The 17,876-nt window shown below is 43.4% G+C and overlaps 1 protein-coding gene and 1 non-coding gene across 4 annotated transcripts in view; both read right to left on the bottom strand.

The window, feature by feature from the left end:
• Positions 1 to 4,830: 4,830 nt before the first annotated feature.
• The window catches only part of USP24 (ubiquitin specific peptidase 24), a 145,247-nt gene continuing 132,201 nt past the window's right edge, over positions 4,831 to 17,876 (bottom strand). For 2 of the 3 annotated variants that reach the window (XM_081492694.1, XM_081492695.1), the window contains exons 62-68: positions 17,493 to 17,558; positions 15,428 to 15,494; positions 13,924 to 14,002; positions 9,399 to 9,474; positions 8,896 to 8,982; positions 8,466 to 8,576; positions 4,831 to 7,484 (exon numbers count right to left, since the gene is read on the bottom strand). In XM_081492694.1, coding sequence (XP_081348820.1) covers positions 7,422 to 7,484; positions 8,466 to 8,576; positions 8,896 to 8,982; positions 9,399 to 9,474; positions 13,924 to 14,002; positions 15,428 to 15,494; positions 17,493 to 17,558 — 549 coding nt within the window. In that variant the 3' untranslated portion in view covers positions 4,831 to 7,421. Of the gene's footprint in view, positions 7,485 to 8,465; positions 8,577 to 8,895; positions 8,983 to 9,398; positions 9,475 to 13,923; positions 14,003 to 15,423; positions 15,495 to 17,492; positions 17,559 to 17,876 lie in introns of all 3 variants that reach the window. The other variant, XR_014054482.1, reaches the window with a different exon arrangement.
• On the bottom strand, positions 11,386 to 11,492 carry LOC145508011 (U6 spliceosomal RNA). Its single transcript, XR_014055281.1, has one exon. It is a non-coding gene; the product is annotated as a U6 spliceosomal RNA (small nuclear RNA).

Genomic DNA, 17,876 nt, shown 5'->3' with positions numbered 1-17,876 from the left:
CCCACTTTACAGTGAAGGGGAGTGTACCCTGACCTGCTGAGTGCCTTCTGCAAGGCCCCTCAGCTGGCACACAGGGATTCTAGTGACCACAACCCTAACACGAGCTGAGCCCTTGCCCAGTGCCAGGCACTGTGCTGGGCTCCGTGTGCCTTTCCTCGTTTCATCCTTACAGCCTCCCTTTCCACTTCACATAGAGGGACACTGAAGCTTGCTCTAGCCCAGGACCACTCTCTGAGGTCTTGTAGCCAGGGTGCGTGCCCAACTTCCAAGCTCTGGAGGGAAGCCCAAGACTCCCAGGGAGACATCAAGCTCACCCCTGAACTTCTGTCCTGGTGGCTGGGTTATGGCGGGGTGTCCCATCTCCTGGTCTAGCATCTCAGGCCTTGGAACCCCTTAGCCCCATTGCTCCCCATCTTGGGGTGAGAGGAGATGATGTTTTCCCTGAGAGGCTCAGAGAGGGTGTATGGCTTTCCTAAGGCACACAGCAGGCCAGCAGCAAGGTTGAGTTGAGAATGCTGGAGTCCTGTCACTCTGCTTAGTGCTTCTTTCCTGCCCTGACTTGTTTCTGGATTTCCCAGCTTTAGAATCAGACCCTAAAAAGATGGAGACTGATGAGGACTGAAGAGGACAGACAGAAAGCCCCTTAGCATCCCAGTGTCTGAGCCGGTCCTCCTCTGCCCCAGGCTGCAGCTCCCACTGGGCGGTGGTCCCTGGCACCAGTGGTCAGCTCCTGTGACTGTCCTGGCCCGGGTGGTGGGGCTTAGCCAGGGAGGGAGTGTGCAGGATACTGGGCCCTGAGGGAGGAGCCCACAGCTCTGACGGACTGGGTGTGGTGGGGGCAGTGGAGGGGGGCTGCCAAGGCCCCCGGGATGGTGAGAGCTGCAGGAGGCATGGTGACAGGGGAAGAAGAGGAGCGCTTTTGGCCTGCAGACATTCACTTGTGCCCTGCGGGCCCAGCTTGCACAGTGCCTCACGTGAACTTTCTTTTTGTCCCGGGGCCCTGGCAGGTCACCGTGGCCTGGGAGAGGGCTGGACACGGACTGGCTGCGGGACTCACCCGGAGGCCTCCCACACCACGGGGACCTATGTGGTGAACAACACGTGTGTGATGTGGGCCTGGGACGTCAGTGCAGGAGGCGGGACTGCTGAGGAGGCTCCCGTAGCTGTCGTCATCTGCTGCCGGAGCTGGCCGCTGGGGACAGCAGGCTTCTTGGGAGGCCCAGTGACTGCCCTGCCCACAACACTTGCACAGAGAAGGGGTCAGGGCCTGGGTGCCGTGGTCCCAGGCCTTGGCTGAGCTTTGAAGTGGTTCCTTCTTCCCTCCTCCTTAGCCCTCCTCAGCCTGGACCCCGGGCACAGAGGTGACCTCTTCCTCCTGGAGCTCAGGTGCTGGCACACGGGGTGTGCCAGCTCCCTGCCTGGGAGAAGCCCAGCTCTCAGCCTGCATCACCCTGCTCCAGGCCTGAGCTGAATGGAGGCTGATGGAGCAGGGTTGCGGGTGCCAGGCAGGTCCTCCCTCACCGCGGGGTGGGGTCCACATGCCACTGTTAGGACTGCCCAGGCTGTGCTCAGCTTCCTGCCAGCCACTCCCCAGATGCCAACGTTGTGGGCAGAATTACCTTTTATCGAGCAGTCAGTCAGTGCTCAGGCCTCCATGAAGGAGGTGGTCATCCTCCTGTGGGGAGGCAGCAAGGCGCTTGAAGGCTGGAAGAGGTCAAATATCAGTCACAGGGAAGTGAAAGATAGAGATGGCCCCTCACTTTCTGCCTGCTTTGGGGATGCCCTGTGAGGCTTCCTGATTAGTGGAGGATGTTTTCCCTGCCTCTGAGGGTACTGGGTGGCCCTAATAAGGGTGATGCTTCTCAGAAAAGGGCTGTGTTTCAAAATGTCCAAAGGGCTTCTCCACCCAACTTCTCACAGGGTTTCAGAACAGTCCTGGGGCAAAGGCAGGGCCTATGCTACCCGCTGGATAGATGAGGATGTCGCGGTCCAAAGCACCAGCCCAGAGTCAGCTGTCAAGTCTCTTTGGCTTAAGTCCTTGCTCTTTTTCTAGAGAGACCTCCATCAGTTTGATCTCCACGGGGCCCTCTCAGTTCTGCCATTAGAACTCACCTCCTGAAGATAGCTTTTGTTGATAAAATTCCTAACTCTCCAGGAAACTATAGTCAATATATTGTAATAACCTATAATGGAAAATAATTTCAAAAATAATACATGTGTATATCTGAATCACAGGCACAAAGAATTCTACTTTTTGAAATTTAGTAATGTTTATCTTCTTGCCAGTTTTTCTAAATGTCCTATGGAAATCTACTAACAATGTATGAGATACAAAATTTTAAGTGTAATTGCGTAGGATATGATTAACATGGTGGTGTGTGCTCAGCCATGTCCGACTTTTGAGACCCCATGGACTGTAGCCTGCCAGGCTTCTCCCTCCATTCGTGGGATTTTTCAGACAAGAATACTGGAGTGGGTTGCCATTTCCTTCTCCAGGAGATCTTCCCAACCCAGGGATTGAACCTGCATCTCCTGCAACCACTAGGCCACCTGGGAAGCCTATGATTAATATAAATTAATTAAATATAAATCTATTATATTTAATTAATGACATCATTCAAGATGCTATTTTTTTTCTGCACATGATAAAATATTGTCAGAAAAAAAGTTAATATGTCTCACTATGGTTTTCTTTTCCCTTATATTTCTTCTGATTTTTGCTTTATTATCTTTGTTGTTAAGGTGTCTAATGGTATGTCTATCTTCTTTGTGACTTGTATCTTTTATCATTAAAAATGTTCATCTTTGTTTCATTTAAAAAAAAAAATCCTCTTTTACCCAAACCTTGAGCCACCACCAACAGCACGACAGATGCAGCCAGATGTGTCACGGGGCCATGCCTTTGATTCTCTTAGCTGTCCTCACCTTGCTCTGGTCCAGGCTTACAGCCTACCTGGCATCAGCCTGCAGGGGGATATTACCCAAAGGCTGACTCTGCATTTGCAGTGGAGGGCCACGAGCTCCATCCAGCTTCTCACCGGGTCCACGCACCTACCGTGCACAGTACACACTGTCATCCCTGCTTCAGGAGGAAACTGGGAACCAGAGATGGGGAGGTGGGTGCTCACATAGCTCACCGAGCCAGGAAGTGAAGTAGTACCATGATAGAAACCCAAATTTAGCCTCAAGGTCAAGACTTTTTACTGCACCAGGTTGGGCCACCTATCTTCAGAGCCGAGGATCAGAAGGGGAACACAGACCCTGTGAGCCAGGACAGAACACTGGGACCTGAGTGGAGAGGCCTTTGGAGGGATGGAGGCGGGAGGTGGGAGGTGCAACTCGCCCTCTTTGAGCTCCCTCAACCCCACCCCGACCCAAGCAAACAAACATGCATTTATCTTTTTGGTCTGTGTTTGTCATCAATCCTGTTGCCTTTTTACAGTAAGCACCTTTTCTGAATCTGTTTTCCTTTTGTAATTTGAAGATATTTATTCTGGGTTTTGTAGCAGTGTTATTATATAGTGACTTCATTTAAAATAAGAACCACCTAGTCATGACTCTTGCCTGAATTTGACCATACAGGATGATGCCTTGCTTATATGAGGTGCTAGATAACAGTGTGTGGGATGGTTGAGCAAATTGAGCCTTTCAAGAGTATGTGTATTTTGAGCACAAGTATTTGAGTACTTCAGCCTGTTCTGGGATAAAATTGGAGTCTGCCTGCAATTTCCAAGTCCCCCCCAGCAACCAGGGCTCTCCCTCCTGGGCATTCCGTGCCTCATGTTCTAGATCGTCAGGGTCCCTGTGTCCTTTCCATTCTCCTCTCCCTGGGCCTGGCACAGAATCAATGTTTATGGCAAAAGTTTAAATGAGTGGCTGAGGCATCTGTAATGAGAATTATGTCCAGGGTCATTTTTCATGATTTGAAATTAAGAACAGTCTCAGAACTTTCCACTTTGCAAAAAGAATAATAACCCAATACAATGTGGCCCCCCATCCCCCAGCCCCACTTTGAGGCTGGCGAGCGTTGCTGTCTCGAGCAAGGCCTAGCTCTAAACAGATCATACTATAAGTGATCAGGGAATTGACCTGCAAAGGCAAAAGTCCTCTCAAACTCGGACAACTTAGTGTCATGGAGTGTTCAAAACCTGTCAGCTGCTAAGGGCTGGACTGCCAGCTGCTAAGGACCCAACTGCCAGAGGATATCTGTGTAAGTGGGCCCACTGGCACCCTGTCTGTGGTACATGCCAGAGATCCCTCTCCCCATCACCCAAGAGCCAGGGGTTAGCTCCTTAGCTGTTCAAACCCAGAAGGCTCTAAGATTTGAGAAAAGGGAACACCTGGTTTTTGCAGAGGTTGGTAGCTGGTTACTAGGAGTCAGGGAGAAATGGGTGTGGACTGCAGAGTAGCTGAAGCAGCAAAGAGCCCAAGAGAGGGGAACCATGTGGGCAGAGGCAGGGCATCAGGGGTGAGGCTGAGACCCATGGGATCCAGCTTGACCAGGGATGTGATTTATGCTGGGGACCACTAGGAGGCCTGAAAGCTATGGGGGAGACAGCTGCAGGCCACTGGTCTGAGCTCTGCACATCCTTATCCAGCTTTGCAAATGAATCCTGAAATGGTCAGGATATCCAGAGGGAGAAATAGTAAAAAGCTTAGAAAAAGACCCACTGCTCTTTGTTATTAAAGAATGGACCCTATTCACATCATCGGTACAAAGTATGAAAAGGAATCAGCACTATTTCCTTCCAGGTCACCAGCCCCTGGCACCCCTCCCCCAACCATAGCCATTTTCTGATACACACAGAAAAAGGTCAGTGAGCCTCCAACTCTGTTTTTGAAAAATTTATTTTATACCTTTAGAAGCTAAGAACTCTGCCACTCAGTGAACCAAATTTAGAATGAAGTTTCTTCCTTAGTTTATCTACTTCTTTTTGAAATTGTATAAACAAGATTTTGTACACAAGAGGTAGCAGAGGAAAATCCCAGTCTGCCTGTTCCAAGCTCAGAAGGTAACCGCACACACCTTGATGTTCGCAGGGAGGGTGGAGCAAGATAGGGTGGGTCTGGTGACACGTGCTCCGGGCCCAGGTGGGGGCTCCAGGGGAAGTCACAGGCTGGGGTGCCTGTCCGAAGGCTCCTTTGCTTTCTTTCCCAGGACGTCTCTAAGGGACTGACTTGGCCATCCTAAGAAGGATCTCATGAAGGGAGCTTCTTGAGGACACACAGCATTGGGTTTAGTTGTGCAATTCCTGTTCGACTTGCAGACCATTTTGAAAGATTTATAAAAACATCTTCATCCAAAAAGATTGGCAGTAAAAATGACACCTCTTCCAAGGTAAGCCTGTCGTAATTGTCACTTTGTTGTATGACATTAAAAAAAAAAGTCATCAGCCGGTTGGTAGACTGCAGCCATGGGGAAATCAAGGTTACTGGCAAAGGGAAAGTGACGTTCACTGCAGCAACAACGTGAGCAAAACCAACCAGGGTGCCTTGTGTCAGCGATGGGTGGTCCTGGTCCCGATGAACGCTACTGTGAGGACAGTAGGTGCTGGGGGCTGTGGAAGGCATTGTTTCCATAGGAAATAAGGGACAGAAGTGGCAATTTCACTCCTGAATCTGGGCTCCTGAGTGCAGCTGCCAGCGCCATATCCTCATGGCTGGCATTTCAAGGTCACATCCCACGGGGTCGCTTTGTGAGGAGGAAGGCGGAGAGGGGGTGGGGGTGGGGCATAGGGCGTGGGTATTCATGGACTCAAAAATCCACTTTAAAACATCACATTTGAATTTGCAAGAACATCAGAACCACATAAAATCTGCCAAGGACCTCCGACCCTTTCTCTGGGGCGCAGCTCTGCTCTGAGGTGTTGGCCCTCCACCCAGCTGGTGTCTTTGACAGACATCACCACTGGCCAGTCATGCAATTACGGACTGCAGCCTGGCTGCACTGTGACTGCACCTTCCACCTTCGACGGGGAGGCCAGAGTCTGTGGTGCACGGCAGGAGCAGCTGTCAGCCCTGTCATGGGTCCGCTGCGCCTCTCTGACTCTGCAGATCCTTGACTGGGGCCGCTCAGTGCTTCCTGAGGCTTCCCGGGTCCTGCGCGTGCGGAGCACAGAACAAGGCAGAGCACACAACTAAAGACAAACAGGATTGAAAATGTGTGCAGTGACTCAAAACCCGAAAGGTACACAATATCTGAACTATGTCGGCATCCCCTCTCCACTCCAGAAAGAGGAGCGGGCTGGCAGCTAACCTGAAATGAGTGAATGGTGCAAGACCTGGGAAACACAACTAAATTGGCTGTTCAGTGGCTTGCTAGTTATTTCTTATCCTTATCCTTTCAATGTCAATTAATCACGCTGAGGAGAAACCAAGTCTCCTATTCCTTCTCTGTGGTAAAACGTCCAGAAACTCACAAAGCAGTGTCTCTCAGCTCAAATATTTAACTTCATATACAACCAGTACCAAGGGTTTTAGTAATTAAGTTTTCAGAAAAAGCAAATGATTGCAGGTCACATGATTTAAGACTACAGTTTATTCAATATGTCTCCAAGCATTAAAAAGATTTTATGAAGTCAAACTCAATAAAATCATATCTTAAAGTGCTTTTTATTTTGCTCTTTGTAAAATTTGTTTTGGGAATAATTAGTGATTGATGTCAAAGAATGCACTCTATACTTCTAGAGAACATAGCATTTTTTTATTGCTCTTTCAATCTCAATTTTATCAGAAAAATACCTTAAAGAGCTTAATTTCCCAATTTTTGATCCTGGTAACATTTCATCAAGATCCAAGTTTATGCCCAGGGCTCTCATCCAGACCCACCTGAAATTCTATACAAATAGGGAGACATATTAAATACAAAGGTCTGTGTAAACTGAATTCTTTTACTACTATTTTACAATGAAAAGGAACTTTTATCACATATTTTTACATCATTTTAAACTTGATATTTCTATTCAATGTTACTGCAAGATTAAAAATTTGCCCCCATATATCTAAAGGCAGCTTGCTTTTTCTTCTTTAATATAAAAACCAAAGGAATTTCTTTTGTAGCATCATAGAGAAAGCAACAGCTTTATCTTCACTCACTCCTGTATGTTTGTGTAACAAAACCACCTGCCACCAGCTTTACTTCCTAAAATCTGTACAGAAGTGTCAGTCCACACGTGGACCATGCCCCAGGTAAGCTGAACTCCACAGGCTGGAGTCTTCCCACTGCCAAACAGCTCTCAGGCCTTCCCTGGGGGCTGAAGAGTGCTTTCCTTAAAAACACGGGCTCCTCCCCTCATGGTAGGTTCTCCCAGTCCAGCCTCCGGGCTCTGCTAAAGGGTTCAAGAATGAGATTCTGATTTCAAAAAGGTGCTGAGCATCCAGTAACCATAACATGACTGCTCATCATGTGCTGGGCACAGCCCCTAGGGATCCACATCGTCCAGGTCACTTCTTAACTCGCCGATCATCATGGGTGATTCAGAACCCTTTGGGAAAGGAAAGGAATAAATACATACTTAATAAAATTAAGAGAAAAAAGTTTTCCTATGCCGATTGACTTACTTGTGTTCTGCAGTTTTACACGTCCTCATTTAACTACTTAATGTTTATCAAAGGGCAGTGAAACATAACAAGTTCTGACCTCATATTTGACAATTCTTGATTATGCAGAGCTTCCATTTCTGTGTTCTTACTGAGTTACAGGAACAAGCTGGTGACTTGCCTACAGGCACAATGTGGCCTTGAGTTAAATCAAATCACTATGCTGAGTGTCAGTTTTCTTCTGTGAAATCAGGGGAACAGCGACCTCACTGGTTATTACCAGGATCCCAAAGATTTAAAAACAAACAAACAAAGTGGCACACAGAACATCAGCAAATTCATTTGATGAGGACTCCATGCACCATGATGGAGCTACGGAGAAGGCCTTTTGGAAAGTTACGGACAGGAGGGAAGAAATGATGCATGTCATTACATTTAAACCTACTGCATTATTCTACACAGTAACTGTTCAATAAATAATTCATTCCTTTTTCTACTATAGGGATTAGTATTGAAAAACACTTAAAAAATGTGATGCCCCTGACAAGCACACAGATTCCAATGGCATGAGGCCCTTCTTTTCAAGCATGTGTTTCTAGGAAGGCTGGTGAGAGCAGAAGGGGAAAGTGGTGATTTTTTGTAACCCAGCAGAATGAAGTACAATCTGGAAGGACCATATCTACAAACCGGGCTTTATCAGGATGCTCTCCAAGTTGAGTAGAACAGCCAACAGACTGAAACCAAAGCCTGGATAAATGTCACGGTGCAATGCTGCTCCGCTTTGTAAGCACAGAGAATGAATCCTGAGCAGAGGTTCCCAGGGGGCGGAGCTGGGCTCTCCTTTCTCTCTTGATGATTGCGGTTGTCTCTGGGAAACCTCAGAGCGGGCACTGCCCTCTCACCCAGAACTTGCCCTACAACTGTACCTGCTGTAAGTGTCTCTCTCCATTCTCATTCGCAGGACTGCTCTCGGACCCGTTACTGCTTCCTGACTGCTCCTTCTCATTCAGCAGTGCTGTGGCATATGCTAACGTGTCCTGCCAGAGATTGAAACACAAGGAGAAGTCAGGGAGTGCAGTAGCAGCAGCACCGAGGAAGACCACCCTTCGCTTGACCTTTGGAGGCGGTGCCTTCATGTCAACTTCTGTGGCAGGTGGGGCCACAATGAATGACCCTCACTGCTTTCCTTCTAGGCAAACAACTCACTTGCTGCTTTTTCATAGAAAAATCAATAGTGTCTTCAGTCCTTACTCACTTTTAATGTATACCTCTTTTCTGAGACAGCAGTTTCTGAGAAACACACTAAAAATCCTACCTAAGCGATTTCAATCCACACAAAACCAAGACAACTCTCACCTGAGCTGAAATTGTTCGCTGAAAGGTTTTTCCAGTTGACGTTTCATTAGAGACGTTACTCTGCGGTGTCCAATAATGTTCTGACATCTGACATGGAAGGTCAAAAAGGCCATTAGAGATGACAAATAAGCCCACACGAGTCTACAATTTCTACCAATACATATTACAGTATAAAAAGCATATAGAATAGTATATAAATTGACCCAGAGTTTCTACCACATCAGGAGATTCTTTTTGACAAGACTGCACTTCTGCTTTCAAGAGTTCACTAAAATACTACCTCTTAAATAATCATCCTTACCTTTTTATCCATAAAATTAAGACACATATATTAAGATACAAATTACATGCATAAAGATAGGTATCAACTGTTCCCCAAAAAGTGTGAACTCTGAAAATACTTTGAGGATAGTCTCTAAATTAAGTCTGAGATTTTATTTCCTGATAAGGTATGTTGTTATTGATTCCCATGAAACAACCAGAAAAGTTAAAAACTCAATTACCTTCTTCTGCAGCCACTGCACAGCCCAACTCCAGTGATGGGAATTCTCCTTGAAGTATTCTTTAGCAGCAGGACACCTGGTGATTGCAGGAAATTTTTATTAGCCAAATGCCTTCTTTGCGAATATTCTTGTTTAATATATAGTACTTTAAAATTTTGAAACACAAATGCTACTTTCATTAAATGCTCCTTTCAATTGTCTTTATATGAAATTTGTATTTTCTTTTGCTTTGGATACATTCACATGTTTAAAACTTCAAAAAGCAAAAAGCAGTAAAAGGTAAATATGTAGTGAAAAATTTCTTATCTATCTCCAACTCATCCACTCAGTTCTACTAAAGCTCAAGGTTGGAAAATGAAAAATAACAAACAAAAATAGCCACAACAAATTATACATTTAATAAATAACCTCTTAATTATTACAAAAAAATTAAAAGTATAATTGATTTATAAAGTTGTGTTAGTTTCTGGTGTACAGCAAAATGAACCAGTTATACATATACTTTTTCTGATTCTTTTCCATTACAGATTGTTACAAGAAATTGAAGACAGTTCTCTGTGCTACACAGTAGGACCTTGTTGTTTATCTATTTTGTACATAGTAGTTTGTATCTGCTAATCCCTCACTCCTAATTTATCTTTCCTCAACCTCCTTTCCACTTTGGTAACCATAAGTTTGTTTCCTATGTCTCTGAATCTGTTTTTTTTTTTTTTTTTTAAATAAGTTCTTTTGTACCATACTTTAGATTCTATATAGAAGTGATATGACATTCATCTTTGTCTGGTTTATTTCACTTAGTATGACTTCTAGGTCCATCCATGTTGCTGCAAATGACATTGTTTTTTTAACAGCTGAGTCATATTTCATTGTATATATGTACTACATCTTCTTCATTCATCTGTTGATGGACATTTAGGTGGCTTCATGTCTTGGCTATTGTAAAATAGTGCTGCAATGAACACTGGGGTGTATGCATCTTTACAACAGTTTTTTCTGGATATATGTCCAGGAGTGGGATTGCTGGATGATATGGTAGCTCTATTTTCAGTTTTTAAGGAACCTCCATACTGTTTTCCATAGTGGCTATACCAATTTATACCCCCACCAACAGTGTAGGAGGGTTCCCTTTTCTCCACACCCTCTCTAGCATTTATTCTTTGTAGACTTTTTAATGATGGCCATTCTGATTGGTGTGAGGTGATACCTCACTCTAGTTCTGACTCTGATTTACATTTCTCTGATAATTAGCAATGTTGAACATCTTGTCATGTGCCACTTGGCCATCTGTATGTCTTCTTTGGAGAAATGTCTATTTAGGTCTTCTGCCCACTTTTTGATTTTTGTTGTTGTTGTTATTACGTTGTATGAACCGTTCATATACTTTGGTAATTAAGTCCTTGTTGGATGCATCAATTGCAAATATTTTCTCCCATTCTGTAGGATGCCTTTTCATTTTGTTTATAGTTTCCTCTGCTGTGAAAAAATGTGTAAATTTGACTAGGTCCCACTTGTTTATTTTTGCTTTTATTTCTATTGCCTTGGGAGACTGGCCTAAGTAAACAGTGCTACAATTTATGTCAGAGACTATTCTGCCTATGTTCTCTTCTAGTAGTTTTAAAGTATACAATAAATGACCTCTTGATAAAATCAAACTAGTCTTTAATTTTTATAATTTAAATAAGAAAGAATGATACGAGGGAAAAATAATTTTAAAACCTGATTTTGGAGCCTCTCTCTCCCTTTCCATTTGTATTTGCCCACCTAGAAAGCTGTCCTTATTTGAAGAGATAGTACCGATCGGGAGACTGCCATTAACATATGTATAAAATGGGATATGTGCAGGATCAGTTCAGTTGTAGGATATGGAAGTACATATAAAGACACTACTAATATATGGACTTTGTGTTTGCTGGCATCAGATATGCTATGTGGCCCTAACACTACTTGGAAATACCACTCTTTTAGGCTTTTTTTTTTTTTTTTTTTTAAAAATATGGAACGCTTCACGAATTTGCGTGTCATCCTTGCGCAGGGGCCATGCTAATCTTCTCTGTATCGTTCCAATTTTAGTATATGTGCTGCCGAAGCGAGCACTCTTTTAGGCTTTTATGTCATTATGATGACATGCTGTCAGTATGAAGCCTAATTAATGAACCTACAATTGTGGCAGGATGATCTCCATCTGTGTCTACAATATTACATCATCTGGAAAATGTGTGTTCATGCGTTATTTCAATGGGGCTCTCATTTAAATCTGTTGAGGATGCTCAAACGCAGCAGATTAATCCCAACAGATTTCTCATTCTGGTATAAGTCCAAGGATGGCTAAGAATTAGGAAAAATCTGGAGCAAAATAAATTAAGCTAAAGAGAGCTCAGTGCAAAACTCAGTGATGGCAGTGCTCAATAATCCTGGGTTAGTTACACTCCTGGGTATGTATCCTGAAAAGACAAAAACTAATTTGAAAAGATACGTGCACCCCAATGTTTACCCTGCAATATTATTTACAACAGCCAAGACATGGAAGCAACCTATGTGTCCATTAACAGAAGACTGGTTTAAAAAGATGTGATGTATATATATACACAAAGGAATATTACTCAGCCATGCATGTGCTAAGTTGTTTCAGTCGTGTATGACTCTTTATGACTCTATGGACTGTAGCCCCCCAGGCTCTTCTGTCCATGGGATTTCCCAGGCAAGAATACTGGAGTGGTTTCCATGTCATTCTCCATAATCAGCCATAAAAAGAATGAAATATTGCCATTTGCAACAACATGAATGAACAGAGAGAATATTATACTTAGTGTCATTTATATGTGGAATCTTAAATAATACAAAAGAATCTATATACAAAGCAGAAACAGACACACAGACATAGAAAACAAACTTATGGTTACCAGGGGAAAGGGGTGAAAGAAGGGATAAGTTAGAGGAGTATGGGATTAACAGACACAAACTACTATATATGAAATAGATTAGACACAAGGATTTACTGTGTAGCACAGGGAACTATATTCAGTATCTTGTAACAACCTATAATGGAAAACAACCTGAAAAAATAATATTAACTGAACCACTTTGTTATACACTTGAAACTAACACAATATTGTAAATCAACTATACTTCAATTAAAAAAAATTCCCTGGGATTAGCATGCAGTCACTCTGATCTTTTGTGGGTCAACATAATAAATAAATAGGGGAGCTGAAGTCGCAAACAACTCAGGTTCTTTATAACATTAAGAACCTTTCCAAGGATCTACTGACAGATGAATGGATAAGTAAAATGTGGTACATATACATATCTATACAATGGAATATTATTCAGCCTTAAACAGAAAGGAAATTCTGACACACGCTACAATATGGATACACCTTGGAAGACGTCATGCTACCGGAAATAAGCCAGTCATGAAAGGACAAATACTGTATGATTCAATTTATGTGCGGTATCTACAATAGTCAAATTCATGAAGACAAAAAGTAGAAGGATGGTTGCTGGAAGCTAGAGGGAGGAGGAATAGAGAGGTACTATTTAATGGCTACAGAATTTCAGTTCTGGAAGATGAAAAAAGTTCTGGAGATTGGTGATGGTGATGGCTGCACAACGCTATAAATGTCCTTAATGCCACTGAATTGTACACCTAAAAATGGCTAAAATGGTGAATTTTATGTATATTTTAGGGACTTCCCAGGTGGTGCTAGTGGTAAAGAACCCACCTGCCAATGCAGGAGACCTAAGAGACATGGGTTCAATCCTTGGGTTGGGAAGATCCCCTGGAGAAGGGAATGGCAATCCACTCCAGTATTCTTGCCTGGAGAATCCCATGGACAAAGGAGCCCGGTGGGCTACAGTCCATGGGATTGCAAAGAGTTGGACATGACTGAGTGACTTAACACACACATATTTTAGCACAATTAAATAAAAGAAGAAAAGAACCTTTGCCTTGAAGTCAGTCAGCCTGTGCTCAAGTCCTAGCTCTGACAGCAGGCATGTCACTTAAACCACCCATGATATGGGACTAGTAACAGTATCTAACCTCATAAAATTGCTGAAAATGTTAAATGAGAATAAAGGCGCTATTTAGCACAGTGCCTGGGTTCATAGGTTTAAGTAGCTGTTATATGATTTGGCCTCTTGTGAGACTGTTTTGAAAGTAGGGACCTAGAAGCTGACGCAGCTATCTAAAGCTGACGCAGTTAACTAAAGATATCTTGAGTGATAGTTCATGAATTCTTGCTGTTGAGGTCCCTAAACCTGCCTTGGACTCCTCTTCTTCCTGCACAAAGCTGTCAGTTTAGTATTTTTCCCCCCTTGGATCCCATAAGATCTCTTACTTTTAATACTTCCCTTATACGTCTCTTTGAGATTGTTTGAATAGTTGTCTGTACCATCCAAGTAAGTATGCCCTGACTGGCTCAGATTCTCTAGGTACCAAAACAAGGGAATTTTTTTCTTGAGTCATATCTGACTTGTAACTAAAAACATCATTTACGCAACTATATTTTGAGTCAATACTTACTTTTGAGCAAGAGTCACAAGAAATTTGACACACTGGTAGCAGCGACTGCTGTCCACATGATTACTATGGTGCATCAGAGCTGAAGAATAAAGGAAGAAATTTTAACAATAAAGCACTAAACTGAAAGTGGGCCCAGGTAAATAACAGCTCTCCTATCCTGAATATTCACAGCAAACTTCTGATAAGCAGACGAGGAACTTAACCAAAGCACAGAAGTGCTGACTTAATAGGGCTCTCCAAATTCTAATGGACAGAAACACTACTTTAAGTAGTATTCAAGAAAAATACAAGGTTGTGAAGGTTTGCCTTTCAGAAGAACTGAAAGGAACTAAAGTTTATATAGGCTGATTACTCACCTAGAGACTTTCAAAGTTTTCCATTCACTGCAATACTGACAGAGTAGTTAAAATACTTCAGTGTGATAAATGGAGATTTATGGTACTATTCCACTTCAACAAAAATTTTCTGGTCTGTGCTTTGGGCATTTAAAGATAACTATAGCCAACCCTTGAACAACATGGGTTTGAACTGCACAGATCCACTTATATGCGAATTTTTTTCAATAAATACGTATAGTACTACACAATCTGTGGCTGGTTGAATCCTCAGGTGCAGAAGCATGGATATGAAGGGTAGACTGTGGAACTTGAGCATCCATGGGTTTTGGTATCCGAGTGGGTCCTGGAATCAGTGTCCTATGGTTACCAAGGGATGACTGTAATGCCTGCTCCCTGCCCTTGAGCCGTGTATGGTCTGTAAGTTCCAGAGAGCCTGGGTGCTGCTCAGAGCAGAGAGCACCATTTCAAAGCGGTGGCCTAGAATGTTGTAACTACAGAACATTTTAAGCATCAATTTCTTTTCTGAAATAAAATGAGATGCTAAAACTTCTTTTAAATACACAGCAATATCTAAAATGACTCAAGTTAACTGGGAATACAGGTGGATGGTGGGAGTTGGATAAGACTATTTTTAACTAAACTTTTTCTAAGAAATAGCTCATTAAAGCCACGTTAGCCTTCTGAAAAAGAAAAGGTTGTCAAAAAACTTTTAGGAGCAGATAATAAAAATTTGGGTGCATTCATACCACAGGTTAAAAGAAAAAAATTGCATTTCATGAGCTTGACAATATCCTGAGTGTAAGGTTTTAGTCTTTTCCCACCTCAATGGCTACAGAGTGGAAGAAAGGTTTCTTGTTAAAGTGGCAAACCATTAGCTTGCTGAAGAAAGTCACAGTACCCCTGTATCTTACCTGACCCAGTAAAAGGACCTCAAGATGTTGTCTTATGAAAAGCAGGAGTGTTCAGGGTGGTAAGATCCTCTGGCTTTAATTCTCCTGACTAGACTGAGGGAGTCTAACAGCCCTGACCAGACCACCCCTGGATTCCTCAGCGATTCATGCCAGGCAGAGTGTGCCAGGCAGACCCTGGGGAGGAGAGGCTGGCTGGAATGAGGGGCTCTCTGCACCTTTACTGCAGGTGCTTCTTCACAGGGCCGCTATACTTGCCTAGTAATCCATTTTCTGTTTCAAACACAAACTTGACTCGTTCCACTTGTATGGGATCCTCGATGACCTGTGAGAAGCAGGAAACAAAGGCTGGTAAATGAAAGAAGAAACTTGTGTTACAGCCACTGGTGCCTTTAAAAACAACTCGTTCAAGGGACTACAGTTACTAACATAGTAAAACCAAAAACAAATATGTTATTGCCATATTTTCAACAATATATTAAATTTCAAACTAAAGATAAAAAAATATTAAGTAGTATTCGAAGACCCACACATTTCCTAATGCATGCTCTTAAGAACTCAATCTAGGGTTCTCTGTGGGTTATAAGGACGTGTATTTCATGATCCCAAAGATAAGAGATTTATGGTTCACAAAAAACCTGTCAAAGTTTTGATATAATACAGGCTCTACAAATCGATGTGGAGATTTATGCCACACCACACAAGGCTGATCTATGACACACTCTTGCTGTACTTCTAACACCTGGCACTGAGCCGTGCACAGTTCAGTAAACTAAGTGGGTCTGTTGTTGAGCAGATGAACATCACCTAATCCCACTCCTGAGAAGCAATGATCTTACAAAAGCACTAGGACCAAAAGGAGGCAAAGGACCAGAGAGACAGGCATTTTAGAAATGGCACCCATGATGTATCTCCACATTCAAAAGTGTTTATTAAATGCTTACCCTGTGCCAAAGCCTTAGGGACCTAAAGGGAAGCCAGTCCTCATCCCATTGCCCGCTCTTTATTTTAAATAGTTCCTGGGCTAGTCTCTCTCACTGGTTCACAGTCAGTCACCAAACTCCACTGATTCTCTTTTTAAACACCTTGTTGTTCTGGCCCTAGCCCCCCCTTCTGCTCTGGTCTCTCCTTAGTATAAGCCTTGCTATTTTACACTCAGATTACTGCCACAGACTCCTATATGGTTTTCCAATTCCAACCCTGCTTCCTTCTTTGTCCATCCTTTAAGACAACTGCTGGGGGAATGTTTCTAAGACATAAATCAGGTTATATCCCTTTCCTGCCTCAAACCCTTCCATGGTGTCCATCACTGATAGCAGAGGTTACTAACTTAAACGTCTACAGAGTCTGAGATGGTAAGAAATGAGCCATGTGGCAGACAACAGCAGTGCTGAGGGCAGTGGGGAACTGGAGACCACAAGCTTCATGGAAAGGACATGCTGTTACTGCTCTGGGTAGCTGGAGCATGCAGGAAACAGACCAGTGTGGCCAGATTACCCGATTTCTGAAAACAGGTTGGAATCCAGAAATTAAAGAACAAAACAATTTGGGCCAAACAGACAAGACATGTAGGTGGAACTTGGCCACCAGTGTGTCACTGCTGGCCTACAGGGAAAAAGTCCACAGGCACTGGAACCTGAAACTCTTCCTGGCCTGGTCTGGGCTCCTTCCCCAAGCCCCACTAGTTTCCACTCCTTTTAGTCCTACCTCTTCTAGTCACTGAGCAAACCAGGCATTTGGTAGAGAGCATAGGCTCCATGGCCAGTCACTTGGCTCAGATCCTGACTCTGTCACTTGCTGACGATGTCCTTGGGCAGGTCACTCCACTCCTCTACGTTGAGCTTCTAATAATACTGTATTTCATTGACTGCAGCTGTATTTTTTTTTTCCCCTGCCTTTTGTATTTCCAAAACTGGGATGCACCTTATAGTGGATTACATTTCAGTTTCGTGGCTCATAGAGATATTTTTTAGCACATGGACAGGCTGCAGAGCCAGTCATTCACCTCTCCTGGTTCTTGCTAGGTTCACACAAGATCACACTTGAGCTTAGCACCATTTTCTGTGCATGGTAAGTAAGGCCTTTGCTCTCTGCACTGGAATTGCTTGTGTACTTGTCTAGCTCCCTCACTAAACATAAGGAGATTTATTACCACTCACCTCTGAATCAGTTAAGGCAAGAAGAATGGGTGATGTGAAGAGGACTTGGTGAGTGCAGACCAAATGAATGCAAAAGCAACACAAGGACATACAATTTTTATTCGCAAATGCACGCTGCCTAGTAAATATCTAAATGTAAGTGAATCAAAACATTCATGACTTACCAGTATCTCATGAAGAAGTTGGAATGTATTCTTTAACTCATGGGGTGGAGCTGTTTCTAGTTGGTTCTGAAATATTTTTTAAAAGCACAAAGATTCAAGTAAGTCTTCAGATTCCAGTAAGTTATCAGTGAAAAAGGTCGGCGTGGCAATCAACAGTGCTGGACTCTAGCCCAAGTTCTACCACTACCTGGCTGACCTTGGGCAAGTCATTGCCTTCTCTGGGTCTCAGTTCTCCAAATGCTAAATCTGGGTACTGAAACAACACCACGATCCTCCCTGCTATAACCCTCCATGCTATTTTACTATGAAATTTGGAAGGAGAGAGGGAAAGAAGCAGAAAGGAAGGGAGAGAGTTTTTAGTCACTAAACAGGCCTCAATTTATA

This window comes from Giraffa tippelskirchi, chromosome 5, assembly GCF_054371585.1.
Source record: "Giraffa tippelskirchi isolate mGirTip1 chromosome 5, T2T-mGirTip1v1.2.pri, whole genome shotgun sequence".
NCBI classification, from domain to species: domain Eukaryota; kingdom Metazoa; phylum Chordata; class Mammalia; order Artiodactyla; family Giraffidae; genus Giraffa; species Giraffa tippelskirchi.
This window is presented reverse-complemented; position numbering and strand designations above follow the sequence as displayed.